We start from the raw sequence: 17,678 nt of genomic DNA on the forward strand, positions 1-17,678 counted from the left end.
ATTTTTTTGCCCTTGGATATTCTGTATACACACTTGATATGTAAATCCCAAAATTGTCTTTGACCAGGGTCCTGGGGGTGTGTAAGCATTTTTAGTAGTAAAATTACCTCTGACAAAATTACCTTTTGCCAAAAGACTGTTCACAAAATTCAGTAACTGGAAAAGTTATTTTCAACCAGTTTGAAGTAGTGAACTTTCCAGTATGGTAGATCTAAATGACTTTGCATATTAGTCCCCTTGTCACATAAAAGCTCTGGGGAAAATGTTGTGTTCAAATCAAGTGTTACTCAGACTCTTTTACAAGGAAACTTGTTCCATTGTATTTTAGGGATGGTCAGAGCTATTGGAGGTCAGTAACTTGCTCTCCACCTAAGAGAGAAGCAAAATATTCTAGATCCAAAGTCATCCGGAAAATTTAGCTTTGTTAATAACCAGGGCAGATTAGCTAAATCTTGCTGTAGAAGATTGTAGAAACAATTGATCTTTTTTTAAACTCCATAACTCTCAGGTGATGGAATTAGAATCTAAGCTAAATGAAGCAAAGGAAGAATTCACATCAGGTGGACCTCTTGGTCAGAAACGAGACCCTAAAGAATGGATCCCTCGTCCTCCAGAGAAGTATGCATTGAGTGGACATAGGAGTCCTGTCACACGAGTAATTTTCCACCCAGTTTTCAGTGTTATGGTCTCTGCTTCAGAGGATGCCACAATAAAGGTAAATGCTTCTATAGACAGTTATACGATGGGCTAAGCAAATCAGTTTGAGATAATGAGGGATGTATGCCACCTAGACACATGCAATCCTGATCCAAGATTTACCTACTTTCATAGTCCCCTTATAATTTAAGAAATTGATCATAGTCTGTTGTGTGGTGGTATTCAGCAGATTTTAGGCTGATGCCTTCAAGTCATCTTTGGGGGTTTCTCTTGGGTCAGAAGAAATATTTGAAAGCTGTTGAGACCACAAGTATGGATTTAGGGACCGGGCAGAAGATTAAAGGATAAACACTCTTGTGGCAGGAGAGTAGCCAAAGATTAAGGCAGTTGATGTGGAATATAGAAGTGTTTGATTGGGTTAAGAGTAATGAGATGTTGAGAGAGAGAGAGAGAGAAAAGACTATTTCAGAAGATTCATCAAATAATGACTTCTTTGCAGGCTAAAATTTTAAATAAACACCAAACTTTAATGTTTCCTCTCTCCCTCCCCCACTACTTTTTAGTGTAAAGGATTGATATCTTCTACTTATGTAATACTCAGCCACCAGTTGATGCTGGTTTTCAAAATAGTCTCCTTAAAACATTCTTGGGAAGTGTGTGTGTGGGGTGTGGGTGGGTGTGTGTGTAAACAGGTTTAGTCTTCCAGTACTTCTAATATGATTTTTATTAAGATCTTTGTAGCCCTTGTTGCAGATGTTAATCCACCCATAGGGGACTCTTGTGGTAGCCATGTACTTTGTCCATTTAGTGTCCTAATTATAAAGAAATATTTGTGTAACTGATTTATTCATGGAATGAAAACGAGTACTTCCACTTGGCTACAGTCCATGAGGACCTTCTCCTTGAGCATTTGCTTGGGGATTAATTCAAATTTATGCTTGCATGAAAACTACCATGGAGCTGATGCTGCTTTGGAAATGATTGTATGTGTCATACTGACTTCAAGAGATTGGGTAACAAATATTAAAAGGAAATATTGAGCAACCAGTCATAATGGAGGATACAACGAAGATTAAATTGAAATCATTTTGCATCAACTTTTAACCAATTATAATGTCATTCTTCGAGTTATTGCATGTGTAGATTTCTACTTATGGTGTCCATTTGCCCAGCACAAGAGTTTAGAACATTTTCACCAGCAGTGTCTGCAGGAGTTGTATATGCACCCTGCATGCCCTCACGACACTCCTCCCCCCGAGCATAAAGTGCACAACGACTCCCAACTGCCACTCGGTTCCTTTGAACCACCTTAGGCAGTGAGTCAGAACAGCATAGTGTCTGTCCCTCTGTAATAATTAATTAGTCTGGTAGATACGTAGTGGTAGGTGTACTTGTTACTGTTTCATTTAGCTTATTACCACTCTATCAGCGCATTCTCCTCCTCCCTCCTTCCCCCCCCCCCCCCCCCCACACACACAAGGTCCCGTCTTCTAGCAGAGCCTACAATTCCAGGCTCTAAGGCATGCCGTTCCTGCGGGGGGAGGGAATTATTTCTCTAACAAGGTCAGCTAAAACTGTTTAGTGACATTCTTACATGCCTTTGTTAAATGTTACTGGAAACTTTTTTTCATAAACTCTTCTGTATCCTTCACTCTCTTCTATTAGAAGAAATTTCTCTGGTGGGTGCTGTTCTTTAATTCAAACTATTTAGTACCATCTGTCATTTTTCTAAACAGGCATTATCACTTATTAACACATCGAGTAATGCTGAAGTGATGGTGGAGAGCTAGACAGATTATAAACCATACATTTTGTAGGTCCAGCATAAACCATGGCTATTTTAATTATGCGTTGCCACCTTAGAAACCAGATCACATCAGAAATGAATCCTTACAATAGCTGTGACCAGAATCACCTCTCATTTTATTTGCAGTATTAAATAAGGCTAAAGATTTTAGAATCACAGATGTTTTCATGCTTCTAAATGTTATAAAGTGAAACTCTTAATTTAGTTAATCCTCAGTTGGATTGTGATGAGGCCAATGGCATTAAAGAAATTAACATCTGTAGTAGCTTGTTTCTTTTAGAGTGAAGCAGGTTTATGTTCATGGTTAATTATTAGAGTATTGGCAAGTAATAGTGTGAATACTTCATTTTCACCTCTTAATTAGCTCCATATTTACCACAAATATGTTTCATATTTCTATTGACTAGTGTCCTGGCTGATGCAAGAGTCTGTTTACTTAATATTAAATTTTGGAAGTGACCTCAGATCTTCTTCCCTAACCTGACCGAAATGCTGCATATTGCAGAGTTCATACACTATTTTCCAGTAGGGAGTGCTGATCATATGGCCCCTTAGCATCACATAATTACTAGCGGCACACTGATGCTTAGAAAGGGGTAGGGTGTAAGGGAAGAACACTGGAAAGGGTTTGTGGAAGTGGGTGGGAAACAGGTGGAAGAGAAGAGGACTCTGCATGCATATATATGTACACACACACACTCTTCTACCTAATTAAAATTTTACTCACTTGCGTGATCTTTTTCTTTCTTTTTTTTTTTTTTAAAGGTAAATTGTATCAAGACTTTTCAGGGATGCAGCAAACTCTTTTCCTATTCACATTGTAGAGGAGACTATTTACATTAATTTATTTTGAAATCTGGGAAGTGCACCTATTCTCTAAATATAATTAACTTAAAAGTAACTAAACCATATAAATATAGCACATCTTATTTTCCTCCACTGCTTGGCTTTTCTAGGACAGTTTTCCTTTGTCTCCTGCTCAAGTTAATTATCGAACAAGGTGCCAGACTAGCCTGTGGGGTGCAAATGTAAAGCTGAAGAACATGAAGAGTGATAAGCTGGTGTTAACGAATTTTCTGTTCACTTGTCAGGTGTGGGATTATGAGACAGGCGATTTTGAACGAACCCTTAAGGGACATACAGACTCTGTGCAGGATATATCTTTTGACCACAGTGGCAAACTCTTGGCCTCCTGTTCTGCTGATATGACCATTAAGCTATGGGATTTCCAGGGCTTTGATTGCATCAGAACCATGCATGGTAAGGAGACTGACTTAGTGATCTATAAGATGAAGAGAAATCAATTTTTTATTTTGTTGATCCAGAAAACTGCTGGTGTGAGAACGGATATATAATCAGAATACCAAAAAGAGTTCTCTTTAACCTTTGGAGTGCCTTGTACATAACTGTGTATTATGTCCCATCGCTAATTGAAAATGCAACTCTAATCTGCTGTGTGAGAGATGTACTGGAAATAAAATATCTGTAGTGGTGGTTTCAGTGAAACAGCAGATGGATGGCTTTAGTACTTGCTGTGTCCAGAGTTCAATAGAAAATGGGACCATCCCACAAGAGAATGGGGGTATAAAAAATAGCGAGGTACATGTGGGAAGAATAAAAGTGGTTTTTACTATTTTGCTTGGTATATTGAATCTACCTTTTATGGGAATCTCTTGTTCCACATTTTCTTGTTTTGAATTAACATGCTTCCCGCTCTTGGTCTATAAATTGTGTATGTAAATTGTGGGTTCCTTGTACAATGGTGGATGAACACATTCCCAATCGGTCAGAATTTCAGGAGCCATAGCATGGCTCAGAAGGGACCATCATGATCCTCCTGCACACTGCAGGCCACAGAACCTCACCCACCCACTCCTGTAATAGATCCCTAAGCTAAGTTACTGAAGTCCTGAAATCATGATTTAAAGACTTCCAGTTACAGAGAATTCACTCTTTACATATGGGTTTACACTAAGTGATCTGTGCCCCGTGGTGCAGAGGAAAGTGAAAAACCTCCAGGCTCACTGAATTCAAGGTTACAAAGGCACATGGTGGAGGTGATGGGTTGTGGGTGTGGGATGGAGAATATGAAGGCCACCCTTGCAGTCTTCAGAAAGTTCTGAACAAAAGTATTCATATGCCGCTGCATCATCTCAGGATAATTGTTTTGTGATATAGTTAATTTGTATTAGAAATGAGTGATCAGCAGGATTTGATAATCTTTTTTTAAAGAAACAAAGTTTGTATTGAAAAGTCTACTAAATAACAAGAGGAGAGAGAATTAACTGCCCACCTGCTGTCTTTAAAAAGGGCTCCAGAGGTGATCCCGGCAATTACAGGCCGGTAAGCCTGACTTCAGTACAGAGCAAACTGGTTGAAACTATAGTAAAGAACAAAATTCAGACACACAGATGACCATAATTAGGGGAAGAGTCAACATGGTTTTTGTAAAGGGAAATCGTGCCTCACCAATCTACTAGAATTCTTTGAGGGGGCCAACAAGCATGTGGAGTGGACAAGGGGGATCCAGTGGATATAACTTATTTAGATTTTCAGAAAGCCTTTGACAAGGTCCCTCACCAAAGGTTCTTAAGTAAACAGTCATGGGATAAGAGGGAAGGTCCTCTCATGGATTGGTAACTGGTTAAAAGATAGGAAACAAAGGTTAGGAATAAATGATCAGTTTTCAGAATGGAGAGGTAAATAGTGGTGTCCCCCCAGGGGTCTATATTGGGCCCAGTCCTATTTAACATATTCATAAATGATCTGGAAAAAGGGGTAAACAGTGAGGTGGCAAAATTTGCAGATATACAAAACTACTCAAGATAGTTAAGTCCCAGGCAGATTGCCAAGAGCTACAAAGGATCTCTCAAATCTGAGAGATGGTAACAAAATGATAGATTAAATTCAATGTTGATAAATGCAAAGTAATGAACATTGGAAAACATAATCCCAACTGGACATATAAAATGATGGGGTCTATTAGCTGTTACCATTCAAGAAAGAGATGTTGGAGTCATTGTAGATAGTTCTCTGAAAACATCTACTCAGTGTGCAGCGGCAGTCAAAAAAACGAACAGGATGTTGGGAATCATTAAGAAAGGGATAGATAATACGAAAAAATATCCTATTGCCTCTATATAAATCCGTGGTACGCCCACATCTTGAATACTGTGTGCAGATGTGGTGGCCCCATCTCAAAAACGATGTATTGGAATTGGAAAAGGTTCAGAAAAGGGCAACAAAAATGATTAGGGGCATGGAACGGCTGCCATGTGAGGAGAGATTAATAAGACTGGGACTTTTCAGCTTGGAAAAAAGACGAGTAAGGAGGGATATGATAGAGGTCTATAAAATCATGACTGGTGTGGAGAAAGTAAATGAGGAAGTGTCATTTACTCCTCATAACAAGAACTAGGGGTCACCAAATTAAATTAATAGGCAACAAGTTTAAAACAAACTGAAGTATTTTTTTCACACAACATAGTCAACCTGTGGAACTCCTTGCCAGAGGATGTTGTGAAGGCCAAGACTATAACTAAAAAAGAACTAAAGTTCATGGAGGGTCCATCATTGACTATTAGGCAGGAATGTTTTCCCTAGCCTCTGTTTGCCAGAAGCTGGGAATGGGCGATGGAGGATGGATCACTTGATGATTACCTGTTCTGTTCATTCCCTCTGGGGCACCTGGCATTGGCCACTGTTGGAAGACCGCATACTGGGCTAGATGAACCTTTGGTCTGACCCAGTATGACCGTTCTTATGTTCTCGTGCCCAGAGTCTTCAGTGAAGCATCTGCTGCTCTTTAAGCATCACTGAGTCATTTAGCAGTAGGTGAATGGGGGCTGTATTCACCTTAAGTGTGCCACAGAAAGTACATGTCATCTGTGGTGGTGCCTCTCTTTTTTTTTTTTTTTTTTTTTTTTTCCCTTGCTATGCTAATGATCCTTGGTTACTGCAGTATTTCAGAACCTCTGTACATATGTCCAGCATATAGGGTATTTGTTTTTTGTAAACCATGTTTTTTCAGTTAACATGGGTATGGGCGAAATGGCTTCACTCCATACTTCATAATTTCATTGTTTTGAACTTTTTTCCTTTTTTCCTTTTTTAAAATGACCATTGAAATGGATATCACTTTGATGGAGCAGTATGAAGTACAGAAAATCTGCTAAAAACTAGCATTCCTCTGACTCTTTTGATATCTACTGAAATGGTTAACTTTTTTTTTTAGTGGGAGTTTAAATTCTGCAAGATTTACTTTTTTCAGTGAGTCTTCCTGTTTATGCATTTACCAGATACCTATGAATAAATGTCTTGCATACCACTAAAACCTCCTTGTTAGTAACCTAATTTTGGGGGAATACTAGAATTTCATATTTACACAGGAGGTTGCTTAAATTAATACTCTTAAACTGTTGCCCTGAGATTATTCAAATCATTGTACCCAAAGCTTTAGAAATATTAACTTCTGCCCCAACATCTTAACTGGAGGCAGTATTTTTTTAAGTTATTTTGCATTATCTTAAATGTTTAAGAACCTCTACATGAGTGGACAAATATAATTGTTGATATGGTCAAAAAAAAATTTATTGGACTTGTCAAAACAATACACACACTTTTTCTAGAGGAGATTTGTTAAAATTATTTCAGCAAAATTTACTAATGCTTTCCATTCATTAACGCTTTTATTCAGATGTTTGAAATATTATCTCTTGACCCAAAACACATTCATTAATCCTCAACACCCGTGGGATGGATGGTAGTATCCTCTCTTTTATAGATGGGGATAAATGAAGCCAAGTGGTGAAACTACATATCCAAGGTCACCGTGAATCTGGAAGAGCAAGGACCAGAACTGATTTTTTTCTGACCCATCCTGATCCCATTCCTTAAGTCACTAGATAATAGGAGGAGAGATCATCAGTTATGTTGCTCTCAATGTTGCAGTTATTGTACTATAACTAATGCCTACAGTAAGGCACTCTTGAAATGTTTAATCTTTAAAATTGTGTTAAGCCCCTGAATGAGGATTTTCATTTAGGTCTTGTTCTTGCCCACTTGGTGAAAACCTGAGTTATTTTCCTTCAAAGTTTTCTTTCCAAGAAACATGGTGTTGCTGTGTCATATTTGCAGAATTTATTGTAAACAGTGGTTACCCTGTAATGCACACCATGTATGTAAAAGTAATTGCAAAAGGGAGTGAGGCTAATATTTTAATGCCCAAACATTGCCACACAGAAACACTTGACATGCTAGTGCAGATGCATTGAAATATTACTTAGCTCATAAAATACCCCCATAAGCTTCTGTATTAAGATTCTCCCATAAAATGTGTAGTACATCGTAGTTTAATTTCTCCAGAGAATTGAACATTGGATTGCTTATGCATTGTAATAGTGTGTGTCAGAGCACCACTTAATACAAGCTTGATTTGTTTTTAGGTCATGATCATAATGTTTCTTCAGTAGCCATCATGCCCAATGGAGATCACATAGTCTCTGCCTCAAGGGATAAAACCATCAAAATGTGGGAAGTTCAAACAGGGTAAGTATAGTTCTGGTTAAAAAGCATCCATACCGAAAGGAAACACTGTGTACCCTTTGTAAGAAGTGTACCATATATAGCTTGAATATCATCACAACATACCCTTTGGCTTCTGTGCCTTGAGACTGGCTGCTAAAGGATTTTTCCTAAGTGACCGGGCCCCAAAGATCCAGTAACCACATATTGATTCCCCTCCTTGTGAGCTTTGGTCTACTACAGAAATATAATCAATAGATTATTCTGGCTCAATATAGTTTTGAGCCACAATTACTGAACCTTTATAACTACCAGAGAGGTGTGCCATTCTTGGTGTGGACAAAAGCCTCTTCCCATCTTTGTACTGTCATTCCTCAGTATGTAACACCCTCCCATAAAGCTTCACTTCTCCCTTCTCTTCCCCCCCACTGTATGCTCTGAACACACAAATAAGTATTTCTGTATTGTCTCTAGATCTCCCCAGATGTCTTTTTAAAAAGCCTCGTTTTTTACCCAGATTAATTTTCTCAGCGCTAGTTTTTCTCTAGGCCTGCTGTTTTACTACTTTCATATTTCCTTCCTTCCCTATCTGCTTATTTTAGCTGTCTTTTCTTTCTAATCTAGTGACCTTTCTGTCCGTGAATTTTAACTCTTCTAGAGCCTTTTCCATCTTGCTTAGCCAGCATGTTGATGATTCAGTTCATGAGTAGACCACCTTATAGTCATAGCCACTTCAACAATAGCCCCCGTGTCCCTAAACCATAAAGCTGCCTACACCAGATTTTTATAGCAACATGCTTGGACTGATTCATTACTTGCCTTTATGTTTGGTAGTTATTGTGTGAAGACTTTCACGGGGCACAGAGAATGGGTGCGCATGGTGCGACCTAATCAGGATGGCACCCTGATTGCCAGCTGTTCTAATGACCAGACAGTGCGTGTTTGGGTGGTAGCAACAAAGGAATGCAAAGCTGAGCTTCGAGAACATGAGCATGTGGTAGAATGCATTTCTTGGGCTCCTGAGAGCTCCTACTCCACCATATCAGAAGCTACAGGATCCGAGGTAAGCATAAATACAGTACAGCTCTTTCCTTCCTGTTCAATGCAGATATGGTACAAAGACATCTGTAAAGGTTTTGGAGTATTAAAAGTAAATGCCCAATCATTAAACGTTTTTTATAATATTTGGATGCAAGGGGTATATGACAATACATTTGGGGTATTGTTCCTATAAGCATCCCTTCCTGAGCTCCCAGGTTCTAGTGCCCTTTCTATTGACCTTTTTGTGTAAATTCAGGAGCTACCTGTGCACTTACTATCAGGAGGTCGGGGTGGGGAGGGGGGAGGCAGGAGTGGCAAGTTTCTTCTGCTTTTGGGGAGAAGGGTGAGATGCTCTGATTTTAAGAAGCCCCATTTCTCAACCTGCATGGAACATGAAAAGAGATGGTACGTTTTTGTCATTAGTTCAGTTCCTTTAATCACCTAAAGGGCATTTGAGAAGTGGTAGGGAAAACTATTCTGGAATGAAGAGGCAGGCTGCCTACTAAAGGATTTGTGGGGACTTCATTTGAGTTGAGCTTTGATTTGAATGTCCTAGTACACAAGAGATTCACACTCTCTATCTTTCCCTCCCCTCCTCTCCCCCCCACCCATATGCCCAAAGTCTTTAGAGGTAAATCATGAGTAAGAGGTTTGTTCAGAGTTTGTGCAAATCACTTTTAAGGGTGATATAAAATGTGACTACTGCTGCGTGGACAGCGGCTGTTGGAAGTTCCTTTTTATTTAGGTGAAATAAAAGAAGCAATAGACCAATGTAAACTATAGAGTAACTTGTCAGAATGACAGGTTTTGGACAAATGTCAGTTGAGATGATTTTATTCACTTTTTAAAAACACTTAATGTACTTATAATTTTTGAAGTAATTTCCAAATGTTAACTACCATGGCAAGAGGAAATTAGTTACCAAAGTAATGCTCTCTCCTGCCCTCTTCTGGTTTCATTAACCAAATACATTCTGTTAGCAGTCTAGTTTGAAAAAGAAGCAAGCGGGTGTATTAGGATTGAAATCTTTCAGCTGTGCAGCCAACAACCGACTATTGCATTGATATTTGGGATTGGGGCTAATGGAAACAAATTCACACAGAGTAAGGGTTTCCAAATAATCAGTTAATTGAGAGAGTAATACCCTTCCTGTATTCCGAATCTTCACATAGTATGTCTTGATAGTCTAATGTTCCCATTGAACATGTTTGGATTCCCTTTTTGCTATTTAATTATTGGACTGCTTCTGGAATTTGATCCGAATTTATCCACTAGCATGTTAAATGAGAAGGCTCAATCTTACTAAGTTGAGAAGGGCACCATTATTAAGTCTCCTAAATGAAAACTTAGTTTGAGTCGTTTGGGGGTGGGTGGGTGGGGACTTTGTTATATTTCTTGCTGCTGCATTCATATAATAGTTCAATGCTCGTACTTTTCTTTGTTAACAAAGTTCATCAGGATTTTTATTTTAGTTTGGTAGTATGTGCTTAGTAGGCTTAACCTTGTCAGTTTCCACTTACTGGTAATTAGAAATATCACTCAAATTAGGGGTGTCATTTGAAAGGTGTCTGCATATTTTTCTTCCATGGAAAATACCATAATCTAAAAGTCTGCTTGTTTCCATAGACTAAGAAGAGTGGTAAGCCTGGGCCTTTCCTGCTGTCTGGATCCAGAGACAAGACCATTAAGATGTGGGATATTAGCACTGGCATGTGCCTTATGACACTTGTAAGGTTTTTTCTGTACTGCAGACATAATATTACTTTAGTCAGTAACAGAATGAATGATCTTAAATGTGAATTTGAAACTTAAAGGCCACCTCTCCTCCTTTAGAAGTATCTAGCATTGCAGAAGCTAACAAAATAAAACACATTAAAACAAAATATACAACATAATAGCATCAGTATTTGGTTTTTGTTAGGATCATTAAGAAATAAAATACAATGCTCTTCTTGGTGAAAGCAGCATAGGTTCTGGAGTACTATTGTGCGGTTGTATAACATTGGGTATCTTGATGCACCTTCTGAAACTGTAAGTTTACAGTTTTGTCTAAATTCTGCCCTACATAAATGTGTCTTGAGACCCAGCAAATTCAAAAGTGTGTTGCTGTGTTTGGGCTGCTGTTACAACACTTGTTATCAAGGCTGGGATGAAAATTGATGTAAATATCCAACCCTGAAGACACTAGGGCTGTTGTTGTTTTGTAGGACAGACAAGGAATGTTGGATGGGTTTTAAGAAAATAGACTAGCATTCTGTGATGAAGAAATAGCTTTATTCCATATTGACACCTTGCTAATGAGAGACCTTTGAAATACTTTAAGCAGATCTGGAGAGAATGTAAGAACTTTCTTATGTCTGCTTGTTCATTAGGTGGGCCATGATAACTGGGTACGTGGCGTCCTGTTCCATTCTGGAGGAAAATTTATTTTGAGCTGTGCCGATGACAAGACCCTCCGTGTCTGGGACTACAAGAACAAACGATGTATGAAAACCCTTAATGCGCATGAACACTTTGTTACCTCTTTGGGTACGTATTGTTCTACAATGCTTACTGCAGAACACTGAACCAAAACTACCAACTTTCTGCACTTCTACTCCTTGCATTGTAGGCCAGAAATATCCACCCTGAAGACTGTAAATACAGTACTCAAAGGAATAACAGTAATAAAGTGGGCTTAAATGCAAGTTCATGCACTGTTCACTAAGCAGTGTTGCCATCAAAGATGCACAAAATCTGTTCCAAAAGACTGTTTAATTTTAAGGTACATGAGCAATACAGTATTACAGGGAGAAAATCTGGTAGAAAAAACTTGTGCTATTCAAGACTTTTGTAAGGTTAATCAACCACTTGTATTTGATGGCATTAACTTACGTATTCTCAAACCAGTTTTTAGTGGATGATTGCATCTAAAACCTCCACCTGCATGATTGAGTTTCAGCACACAGGCCAGAGACGTGTACATATTCTGGTCTCCAAGCCACTTAGGTTCCCTTCAAATCAGGGTTGAAGCAGGCTGGTGAAGTGGATGAAAAGCTTTAACTTTTCAATGTTGTCAGTCCGAAACATTTTACCAGTACATGTGGATGGGGATTGTGGGTACAGTATATTAAAAATAGCTGTCCCTTTAAATACTTTACTTTGTGTTCATGTGCGCTCGTGTGTGCTAATTAGCTTTATTAACTTTTCAGTCTTTCTTTCCAAAAAGTTTAAAATACTACCCAGACAAGAACAATGCTGGATTTATCGGAGTCTCTTATCTCTAGTTGTGGTAGTTTTTCTGTAGTCTTTAGAATTTTTTAGTTTCTTCTAAACCCTCTGTGTGAAGGTAGTGATAGGCCTGAAACTTCGGCCATTAAGTATTTGTGTTTATCACAATTAGCACTTGAGTCAGGCTTTCTGTATGCCCTGGGATATTACTGCTAAAAGGAGTAAAGTCAATAGGGAAGTAAAGAACAGATGAGGGTTAGATAACATCAAGTTGTTCATGTTAGATATAATTGAAATTTTATAGCACCCGCTTTTTAAAGATTGATGTTTCTTAATTTTTCAATGATGAAGTCTTCACTTAGCCCCCCCAAAACATATTGTCCACCAATTGACCTGATCAGAAGTTGATTACAGGGTTTATAATGCCTCTCAGATCCTCCTGAAAAGCAGTCTCCTTTTAAAGCCTGTGAAATACACACGCATCTATTCCTGTACTAAATCTGTCTGCTCCAGGAATAAAAACATGGTATATGCGGATGTCCAAAGTCGAACACTTTGATCTGTATGAAGTTACTTAACGGTGTTTTCAATTTGTAGCCAGAGGATGCAAGATCTGAGCCTACTTCCATTTGATAGCAATCTAACTACTTAAGGTGTACTAAGTTATGCTACAAATTTCATACGACCATACATTTACACAACGCTTTCTAAAAAATAGAGCAAGACTTTTTTTTCCCCTACCCCACAGAGCTTATGATTTAAATGTTAATAAGATCCAAACATTTCAGTATGAAAGGGGAGAGTTTTTCCTTGAGGGAACTGAGAACACCAGCGTTCTTCTAGCTGAACAGTCACTGGGGAGGGAGTGCTCATCTTATTGGGGACCTCTGTGGCTCAGATTCAGAACATAGTTCCCTGTAGCAGAACTCCAGAGAAAAGCTGAGATTTGCACCCTTTTTAGAGTATTTGGAGTATGCTTTTTGTTGAAATTTTGTTGCAAGGTCTTTTAACTTCACCCTTCCAATAGCATCCTGGGCTGGGGAGTTTTAACACTTTCATTGGTAATTCTGACTACCATCAATACTCTAGGGAACACTTCTTAGACTTATTATGGTTTTCTGTTGCAATAGTGTTTAGGAGCCCCAGTCATGGGTCCTGACTCTGTTTGTACAGTGCCTAGCACAACAAAAGATGATCCCTGCCCCAAAGACCTTATCCTTGACTTTTATAGCATTGTTGTACTCTTTTGGGGGGAATAGAGATTTTTGATGGGGAGGGGGAATGCTATAAATTGTTGCATTCATTTAATATGAGTTTCTTTTTCTCACAGATTTCCACAAGACAGCACCATATGTGGTTACTGGCAGTGTAGATCAAACAGTAAAAGTGTGGGAGTGCCGTTGATTGAAGTCACATTTGACCCCCTTTTCCTCTGGATGCACTCAGATACCATGGTTATCCATTGAGCTCTGTTTAAATAAATATTGTCCTTTCATGTAAATTATTCTGGATGTAGATTGAGCTTATTAAATGTTACACACAAAGTATTCATGCATGGTGAATCCAAATTGTATACTGTAAATTTACATACGTTGTCTAGAAGTACCATAGGTTTAAGAACATGGGCTGGCATTGGTCACATCAGACCTAAGAAGGCAGAAGTTGGATAACTGAAATAGGGCACTTAACTGAATAGCTGACGGTGTCGTTCTATGTTGTATAATTATACCTGTTTTTCTTTCTGCTGTCTGTTGGTGCCTGAATTGGTGACCTCATTTGGGAAAAGTTTTGTAGGGCTCTTTCAGAAATGTGTATCTATATAACATCACTTAAGTGTGCTTAATAAATCTTCTCTAAGGATACTAGATAATAAGGCTGCAATTCAGAATCTTCTGAACCTTATATGTAATTAATGGGAATTAATTAAACTTGGGGATTTTTGTCATGACACATTTGCCAAATCAATAGAATACGTTTGTTTTGGCCTCCTGTCTCGCAAAGGGTGGTGTATTTATATAAACAAATTAACTTGTAAATCTGAAATAAGAGAACACATCTTAGTAGCAGCTGATGTGATATATTTATTTTATTTGGTCATTCAGTGGTTAAGCTATATGTAAAACTTTAAGCTTAATGCTTTTCTTGTTAGACATACTTCCAAGAGGAGTCGTCCTTCCTAGTAGAACTTAATGATCTGATTTCCATCTAGAGCTTAATCTCTACAGTGACTACGTTGTGGTAGCAGTTTACTGTTTGGTTCTGACATGGTTTGTGTGCAATCCTGTTACCCAATATCAAAGGACACTCTCCCTGTATTCTGTGTGGGAAGCAGGGGAATACAGGGGTTCGTCAGTGCCCCCGCAAAGCCTTCTGAAATGTGAGGTAATATAAAACATAAGTTTTAATGTAGCTTGCATCAAAATTTACCATAGTCTGTGTAAGAAAAAGATCTTAAGGTACAGTATTCAAATTCTTTCAATAAAGCACTAAAATGGATCTGATTGTAGAGTGATGGACTCCATTACAGATTTTGATACAAGCTTCTAAAAATAATTTTCACATTTATAGCCTTATAATGAGCCGCCCAAGTGTGGGAATGAAACTATCAAGTAAAAGTTAAAAACCAAACAAAATCTTAGTCTGATTTGGTAATTCGTAACCCATTTCTGGTAGAAGTTTTAATTTGCATATCCCTAAAGTTACATATTTTGATCCGAAGTGAATGAAAATATCAAATGAATATTTTAATCAGCATTTTTGTGACAAATTCCATTGTAGATAATTAAGAAATCCATTTCTTATCTAACCAGGTCTTTTTAAAAATCCACTTTAAAATTTGCAATATAATGAAGTTACCAGTCTGACATTTTAATAGGTGAATTTATTCTGTGCATTGTTTTATTAATTTTGTTTACATGGCTTTTAAAACTGTCCCTTTTTAAAGAAATGATTCAATGGAAAGCATTGGATTGGAGGGTATACACACACTAAGGAAAAAATGGTGAGTGGTAAGATTGTTAGTTTCCTACAGTCACATACAAAAAGGGTCCATAAAATGACCAGAAGGAACTGGATTCTGTTATTGGTTCCTTGCATAAATATGCCTCTGGTGTAGGGGAGGAAACTGAGCGTTTAATGTATTTTGAAAGCAGATGAAGATGGAGGCTAATTCCTTAGATCTAGTGGTTTATATCATTCAGGATAATGTTTTCCACAGTAAAACATACACAAATTTGAAGTCTTTGTTTTTGCTTAATCTGTTTCAACTGGAATAACTTGCTGCTATTTATTTGTCCTATTTTGAGAATTCCAAATACACAGATGGTGCATTTTAAAATTTCTTTATACATCTGCAACTGTTAAGTAGTACTGCATTTTAATTCCTGATAGGATCTAGCAACTTCAGTTATTTAAGGGTAAAGTAAACCCCACACGTGTACATAATTCATAAACATGAATGAGAAACTTAAAGGTACCTATTATGTGGAAATTGTGCACTGCATTTTTTCCCCTGTAGCATGCAATGATTTACAGGGACAAAGAGGAACTAAAGTTTTGTAAGCAGCATTTTATTTGATTGAGAAAGTGAAACACCCTGCTGAGTATTTAAACTTGCAACAACTCAATTTGCAATCTTCTCCTTTAATAAGCAGTGAATAATCTCAGGGATGGTCCTAAAATGGATCAAAAGTTAAAGCCCTGTTTTTAGACAAAAAGTGAAGGCTACAACACAGGAGTTGGGTTTATGAGTTGATATTACGCTGTTGATCTTTTTCACTGTTTTCAATGTTTTCTGTCAGCTGTCTAATCCTGTGCCTTTCCTGTGATAAGTACAATGATAAGGTTACTGGTTTGGATTGTAAAAGGAATTTATTGGAGGGTTTAGAGGTTCACTGCTGCTTTGTCACTTTCCTTACTAAAATTGGCATTTTTAAAAGAAAACACACAGTACTACATTCCCAGACAAATAGGAATTTTGTTAAAATGAATGAGAACAGACAGACATTCCAGTGCCACGCTAACTTAACGTGCCCAGGAAATCTTAGATGCATTCTTGAAAGTGCAAAATTTATTGTGGTTTAGACATAATCTGAAAATTGATGTTTTATAGCATCTTGCACTTTAGAAGATTAAAAAGCCGTCCTGCTTTTGTGTATGGTGTGACCAATGATGTGCCCAGGGCACTAAATAAAAAGAAAACAAAGCAAAGCAAAACTAGTTGCTAGCAAGTTCTCCAAGGGCTGTGGAGCACTGTAGTGGTTTGAAAGCTTCGGCTATAGACTCACCAAGCCCAGTCTACTTATACTGTCCGTACCCTGCTTCTCCGTTTGCCTCCTTCTGTTTTTGTGAACTGCCTGGTAATATCACTCTTAAATAGCTTTTATGAGGAACAAAAGCTATTTAAAAGAAAAAAAATATATCCTTTTTTTGTTGACCGTGGTGGCTTGATAATCCTTTAACAATTTGAAGATTAAAAATTGCTGAATTGAATGAAGGAAAAAGGCACTTAGACTGCTCATTCTCTATCCAGCTGTACATAAAGTCCAGTGTGTTACAAAGAAACCTAGTTACTACAAAGAATAATCTCCATTAGTGGAGAAAAACTACATGGAAAAAAAATGGTAGGGAAGAACACTTGGGAGATGGGGGAAGTGAGCTGGATTTACAAGTCACGACTGGATTTAACTGGCCTTTTTATCTTTCCACTGTGTCATGTAAGTAGCTGCTTTCTTGTCCGACCTATCCTTCAGGCTTCCCCCAGTTCATTCTGAAGATAAGTTAGTGAAATCTTCAAGTTTAGAATTTGATCCTGACATTGACATGAAGGCAAACATCAACTTTTTTCATAAGAACGATGTAGAGATTGCAGTTGGAGAAAACAGTTCCCCAACTGTAGGAGTTAACTGAAGATATGACACAATAATAATAAAATCAGTAAAGGAATGTATATAATACTGCTCTGTGTTTTACAGTAAGATTTGTTGCTCAGACTGTGTAAAACAAAATTTATTCATGTTTTCTGCATATTAAAAAAATCTTATTGTACCAATTGGTAAACTATTAAATGCATATAAAACTAGATGTGGTTTTTGTTTCCTTGGATGCAGGAAGTAAAACTATTTTGATAAAAGCTTCTGTAGGTTCACCCTTCAGATTTCACTCCACACTTAAACCCATTCCAACCAGGAAGTGTGGAAATAGTTCAAGTTGATTAGTTAGCTCTAATATTATAAGAGTAGTAACTGAATTACAGAAATGAGACTCTTGGGTTTAAAGGATGCAAATTGAAAATTTGACTGACTAGTTCAAGGGAGACAAGGTGTGTGAGGTAATGTTTCATAGGACCAACTTCTGTTGGTGAGAGAGAAGCTGGTCCAATGAAATGTTACTTCACTCACCTCTTTAATATCCTGGGGCTGACACAGATGCAACACTGCAA

General features: G+C 37.9%; 1 protein-coding gene across 2 annotated transcripts in view; it reads left to right on the forward strand.

The window, feature by feature from the left end:
• The window catches only part of PAFAH1B1 (platelet activating factor acetylhydrolase 1b regulatory subunit 1), a 59,759-nt gene extending 42,441 nt beyond the window's left edge, over window positions 1–17,318 (forward strand). For both annotated transcript variants that reach the window (XM_054008788.1, XM_054008789.1), the window contains exons 5-11: window positions 509–715; window positions 3,556–3,724; window positions 7,909–8,011; window positions 8,822–9,050; window positions 10,655–10,756; window positions 11,401–11,557; window positions 13,569–17,318. In XM_054008788.1, the coding sequence (XP_053864763.1) occupies window positions 509–715; window positions 3,556–3,724; window positions 7,909–8,011; window positions 8,822–9,050; window positions 10,655–10,756; window positions 11,401–11,557; window positions 13,569–13,642 (1,041 nt within the window). In that variant the 3' untranslated portion in view covers window positions 13,643–17,318. The remainder of the gene's footprint in view (window positions 1–508; window positions 716–3,555; window positions 3,725–7,908; window positions 8,012–8,821; window positions 9,051–10,654; window positions 10,757–11,400; window positions 11,558–13,568) is intronic.
• The last annotated feature ends 360 nt before the right edge of the window (window positions 17,319–17,678 follow it).

The sequence above is a fragment of the Malaclemys terrapin genome, chromosome 18 (assembly GCF_027887155.1).
Source record: "Malaclemys terrapin pileata isolate rMalTer1 chromosome 18, rMalTer1.hap1, whole genome shotgun sequence".
In the NCBI taxonomy this organism is placed as follows: domain Eukaryota; kingdom Metazoa; phylum Chordata; order Testudines; family Emydidae; genus Malaclemys; species Malaclemys terrapin.